General features: G+C 39.6%; 1 protein-coding gene across 1 annotated transcript; it reads left to right on the forward strand.

Moving 5' to 3' along the window:
* Positions 1–917: 917 nt before the first annotated feature.
* On the forward strand, positions 918–5,517 carry LOC101854953 (fibropellin-3). The gene is made up of 5 exons (XM_005099774.3): positions 918–1,140; positions 2,604–2,720; positions 3,534–3,650; positions 4,900–5,025; positions 5,308–5,517. Exons 1-5 carry the CDS (start codon positions 1,053–1,055, stop codon positions 5,313–5,315), a joined length of 456 nt encoding a protein of 151 aa, XP_005099831.1. The 5' UTR covers positions 918–1,052; the 3' UTR covers positions 5,316–5,517.
* The last annotated feature ends 206 nt before the right edge of the window (positions 5,518–5,723 follow it).

Here is a 5,723-nt window from a genome sequence, read left to right on the forward strand (position 1 = left end):
AAGTAGAGATACCTTTTACCTCAATGGCTTCCAGGGCTTCTTTCCGCAGTTCCCTGTTGCAGTGCTGCGGCAGCCTGGAATCCCATAAATATGGGGTACATCGATAAGTTTCTATAACCAACGATGGTTCATAACAAGATAGTTCACTAGGCCAACAAAAAGTGTCCGCGGGAGTCCGCTCATTGATTCAGATGGGTCTGTAGTCTTTGTTTTGGAGCTCTCTTTCGTTTCTCCAGAAGACGAATAGGAAAAGCACAGTTTGTTAGTTTCGCTTTTATTGTTTTTCACACAAGAAGGGAAACTCTGTTCGCAAAGTTAGCACTTTTTCGAAGAGGGCACCACAGGATTTTGAGTGTCAACATAGGAACGCGACTCAACCTTTTTGCGATTGGCTGCAAATCACCCAATCGCCCGAGTCGCATGCCTAAAAACAAACACGTTTGTTTTTTGTTTTTGCAGATCAGCGACCGAGTCGATGGGTTTGTGCCACGATTGTCACTTTGCGCCCTCAATTTGGCGAGCCCCGACTGTTAAATGGCCCCGACCCGATCGCACTAGTGGGCACCCCCTAATACTGAGAGGGTGTGAAATGGGCTCCTGTACCAAAGATTCTCTACCTGTACTTCAAATAGTTTATTTTTGGCCCATGCAGGAGATAACAAAAGAGGGCGAAAGGATGCATAAACACTGAAATTAAAACATAAGCCACTCTCGGTGTTTACACTGTTTTTGAAATACCAAAAAAAAACACATTTTTATGAGACAATTTACAGCAACGAATGTTGCAGCTAGAGGAGAATGTGGCTGTCGAATTAGGTTATTTACAAAAAAAGAAAAAATTCCGTTACGCAAGCTAAGGTCGATGTTGCTTTTTTCTGAGTTGTTGTTAAGTGGACAGCAGTGTACCTTGGCCCCACGTCTAACCTTGACAAAAAATCATAAGTTACATAAGGGTAAAATATCACAACAACGAAAACGTAGAAAGGGTATAAATAAGCGGTGAGATCTGAGGAAAATCGTCACTTCAGCTGTTACAAGTTACTTCCAGCAAAATGTCTGCCCTTTTCCAGGTATCCGTGGTTGCTGTTCTGTTCTGCTGCGTTGCTCCATCCTTGGGACAACTCCCGAGCCCGAGTCAAAGTGAGTATTTGTTGTAACCACTATTGTATGTATCGTCATTGTTGTTGGCGGTGGTTTTGCTGTGGTGCTGCTGTTGCCCATGGCGAATATGATTATGATGGTGGTAATATTGCTGTTGTTGTTGTTGTTGTTGTTGTTGTTGTTGTTGTTGTTGTTGTTGTTGTTTACAATGTTCAACCTCTGCCTCCTCCTTTCCTTTCCAACTACTTATTGTTGCTGTCTTAACCTATTTGTTAACAATAGCTATATCTAACTTTCTTTGTTTTTTAATCCTTTTTTGTTGGGGGCGGGGTGTGACAAATCAAGGTTAAAGACTCACCAAACCTATTGTTGTTGCTGTTGCTTCTATTAGTATTGTAAAAGTTGCTTCCGCTGTTGAAGTGTTATATTTCTTTTTTCATCGCTCTTTCGTCGTTGATATTGTTGGGATTTTTGCTAATCTAGGTTTTTTTCTTCTTCTTCTTCTTCTTCTTCTTCTTCTTCTTCTTCTTCTTCTTCTTCTTCTGCTTCTGCTTCTTCTTCTTCTTCTCTGCTTCTGCTTCTTCTTCTTTTTCTACTTCTTCTTCTTCTTCTTCTTTTTCGTTCTCTTCCTCTTCTTCTTCCTGAGACCACCAATATGTGTGGAGTAGCGATTAGGCGATTTGCTGTCGCACACAAGAGACCAGCGTTCGATTTCCGAGAGGAGAGAATTTTTATCGGGTATCTGTTGGGATGTTGTATAATTCCCCTCACAGTTTGGCCCTGACAGCCAGGGTCATTCGGACCGGTTCCTAAATCACCTAAATTATGTCGACAGGACCGTAAAAACACCTTCGTTAAAACAGTATTATAGAGGCCGGACCATTTTCAACAAAGCTTGGACTTTAAAAATTCAATAAAGGAGGTGTCAAGTGTTTTAATATGAAGAAAATCAATCAACTTATTCAAAAAAACATCAAGTTTTAATTAATGTTTCAATCAAAACTGAGCGCAAGGCAAGACTGTTCTACTTCGTTGAAGAAGAGCTATTTTTAAAACAAAAGTGACATTGCCGGATAAACTCAGGAAATAAGATGACCATTTAAATTGTATGCTTCAGAGTGTTTATTGCCCTTGTCTCTCCAGAAAAGCTGTAATACGCCGCTGAAGTTTTGGCTAACCCTGTGGAATGTTTCTGTGTCGCAAAGTCCACACTGTTATTAGCACTATGAAACAATGGGCAAAAGTGTAAGGAGAATATCCCACTGGCAAAAAAATTGAACGATCAAATGCATTCTCATGGAGCGCAGAGTGCCTCAAAGAATTCAGTCCGTCAAGATCGTCTTTTTCATAATCCATCTCACTCACCGGCACAGGCACACCCACATTGACGCCACACATTGCATATAAAGAGACGTATATTCGTAATAAACAGCTAGCAGAAATGGCGTATTATGTAGCCCTGTGTCTAAACAAATACCTTCTGTTTACTCTATTTGTACCAGAAAGCGAGAACCCTTGTGATGGCTTCCCGTGTTTTAACCAAGGTGTCTGCATTGCCATTGGCGACAAGCCATCATGTGTGTGTCAACCAGGATATACTGGAAACATGTGCGAAACTGGTATGTATTTCTTTCGTTATATAGAGAGGCATAGATAAGTAAACGGATTGACAGTCAACAGTTCTACAGACAGACATTCAGACAGACAGACAGACAGACAGACAGACAGACAGACAGACAGACAGACAGACAGACAGACAGACAGACATATAAGAAGATAGCCATATCAACACACATATATAGATAGATAGATAGATTGATAGATAGATAGATAGACAGATAGATAGATAGATAGATAGATAGACAGACAGACAGACAGACAGACTGACTGACTGACAGACAGACAGACACACAGACAGACACACAGACAGATAGATAGAGGAATGGAAACAGGAGCCTTTCTGGGGGAAAATAAAAGGAAAATGCGCTGGTAACGAACTGTTTAAGAATATGGGAGAAATTAATTAAATACGGTCATGTATGTGTATGACTCCCACAATATGACGACAATAGCAATAACAACACAAAAACAACCAAACGAAACAATAATAAAAACAACAACAACAAATAGAGCTCAATAGCAGTTACAGCAACAAAGCCCACAACAGGATAATATATTATGACATCGTCCTCGTCATCAGCAACAATAACAACACCATTCTCATAGAAAACATCAACAATAAAACCTCCAACATCTACAAGAACAAGAGCAGCAACAACACTCTGTCCAGATCACAGCCAACAAATATCTAAAAATCATTTCCAAATTTCGTCATATCCTAAGATTATGTCTAAATAATAACCAGCCAGCAATAATGGCGCGTGTAGCCCTAGGTTTTAACAAACATGTTCTGTCTTCTCTATCTGTTCCAGCGGACCCTTGTAGCAGTTTGAGCTGTTTGAATGGAGGTGTCTGCCGTGCTCCATTCAGCACCCCATACTGTGATTGTCCTGTAGGAAATGTCGGAACCAGATGCCAAACATATGCTGGTACGTTCCTGGGTTTGTTAATTGCATAGAGATATGCACTGATAAACGGGCTGGCAATCTAAAACCCTTCTGACACACACACACACACACACACATACACACACACACACACACACACATACATACAAACAAACAAACAAAAAAGCACATGCACAAACACACATACGCACTCACTCACTCACAACAGCAACTACAACAATTATTTGGGGAAGACAACTGAATACTGAACTTCCTTATACGTTACCAGAAGGAAGCAACGTCACTGCAAATATTTGGGGAAAACAAAGGGAGACTGTACTGCCTCACACATTAAAATTTAGGAGGCAGTGACCCTGGTGAGAATTCATTAATTGGAGCTGATAGGCGCAACAGATAAATTTTTATTCGTGACTCCGCTGTTCCTTAAATTGGACTCCCATACACAACAACAACAACAACAACAACAACAACAACAACAACTACAACAACAACAACTCTAAAACACCATGCCCCCGTCATTACCCGAGTTTTTACCTCTAGTGAGGTCAAAAACTCATGGCACACGTATCCTCAAATATCTTTTTAACAGGACAATCAATGTTCCCTATACTTTGCACAGCCGTTTGTATCAATTTGTCTTAGCTTGGTCATATTGTCCATAACAATTGAGGATGAATTATTTAAATGTTCTTCATAAATGTATCAAACCTCAGTCACACCGAAATAAGCAGAGTTCACACCACTTCTCACTTCTCACACACATTTTGCTTACGCATAATGGCCTACGTCACTGCTCACCACCGACACTTAGTTACAAAACTTGTTACCCCCCCCCCCCCAAAAAAAAAAGTCATCATACGAACATTATTTTGCTCTAAAGGTTTTCAATAGATGCTTTCAATAAGTACAGTGTCACGATTTGAAGAAAGGAAAGACTTGCTATTAGTATAACAAAGTGGTATTCTCCCAGCTCATGGAATGCAAACTTTTAAAAATCTGTAGAAACCAACCAAGTTTTTATGAGTGTTTACTAAGGAATATTCTAAAATAAAGCTAAAAAGTGTTTACAAAAAGGTTGATCTGTTAAGACAAATTGACACAAGCTTTAGTTCAAAAGCTGGAGAGTCTATGTCCGATAGTTGCGGAAATATTTGACAATAAGTTGCGCCACCAATTTTTGACCGCGCCATAATTAATAAACAGCCAGCAGATATGACATGTGTAACTCTAATTATATACAGACACGTTTTGTTTATTCTATCTGAACCAGGAATCGTCTTGGACCCCTGTTATACAATGAAGTGTTTGAATGGAGGTTTCTGCGCCACACCTAACAACGAGGCACAGTGTGTGTGTCAACCAGGATACAGTGGAGACAAATGCCAACACTATAGGGGTATGTTATTCGTTCATTAACAAAAATAGAGATAGGTAAATTAAAAAGCATACCCACAAATAGATAGACATACAGGTGTACAGATTTTCAGCTGTAGATAGATAGATAGATAGATCTCTCCCCTCCTCTCTCTCTCTCTCTCTCTCTCTCTCTCTCTCTCTCTCTCTCTCTCTCTCTCTTTCTCTCTCTCTTTTAATACCCTTTTGTACCTAAGTATGCTGATGACTGGGTTGGGTTTTTTTTTCTTTTGCTTAACAAAATAAAACCCTTCTCTTTCTCCAGATATCTAGATTCCTAAGACAAGGACTTGTGCCTTCTGTGGGTGACGTAAGCGTGTTTGATCGTTTCGAGCAGAACATCAAAAAGTGAATTTCCACCCCGCTTCGCCCCTGATTCTGATTATATGACGGGAATCCAGTTAACCAAATAAATTTGCCATGACAATAAATATTGTGAATTTAAATATGTAAATAAACTTGTACAGTACAATGATGATGGTTGTTGTTTTTTTCAGAAGCTTGACCTGTTCCTATTCACAAGTTTGTGTTTTTTCCTTTGTTTTCTTTTCTTTTGTTACTTGTAGTTTGTTGCTTAAGCTGTCATTGTAGTCGATGTTGTTGTTGTTGTTATTGTTGTTGTTATTGTTGATGATGATGATGATGATGATGATGATGATGATGATGATGATGATGATGATG

Source organism: Aplysia californica, unplaced genomic scaffold (assembly GCF_000002075.1).
Source record: "Aplysia californica isolate F4 #8 unplaced genomic scaffold, AplCal3.0 scaffold00225, whole genome shotgun sequence".
Lineage (NCBI taxonomy): Eukaryota > Metazoa > Mollusca > Gastropoda > Aplysiida > Aplysiidae > Aplysia > Aplysia californica.

Bases quoted from the DNA above. Each gene is read 5' to 3' on its own strand.
- LOC101854953 (XM_005099774.3), top strand. From the start codon at position 1,053: ATGTCTGCCCTTTTCCAGGTATCCGTGGTTGCTGTTCTGTTCTGCTGC. The intron at 1,141-2,603 runs GTGAGTATTTGT...TATTTGTACCAG, and splicing joins ACTCCCGAGCCCGAGTCAAA to AAAGCGAGAACCCTTGTGAT. The intron at 2,721-3,533 runs GTATGTATTTCT...TATCTGTTCCAG, and splicing joins TGGAAACATGTGCGAAACTG to CGGACCCTTGTAGCAGTTTG.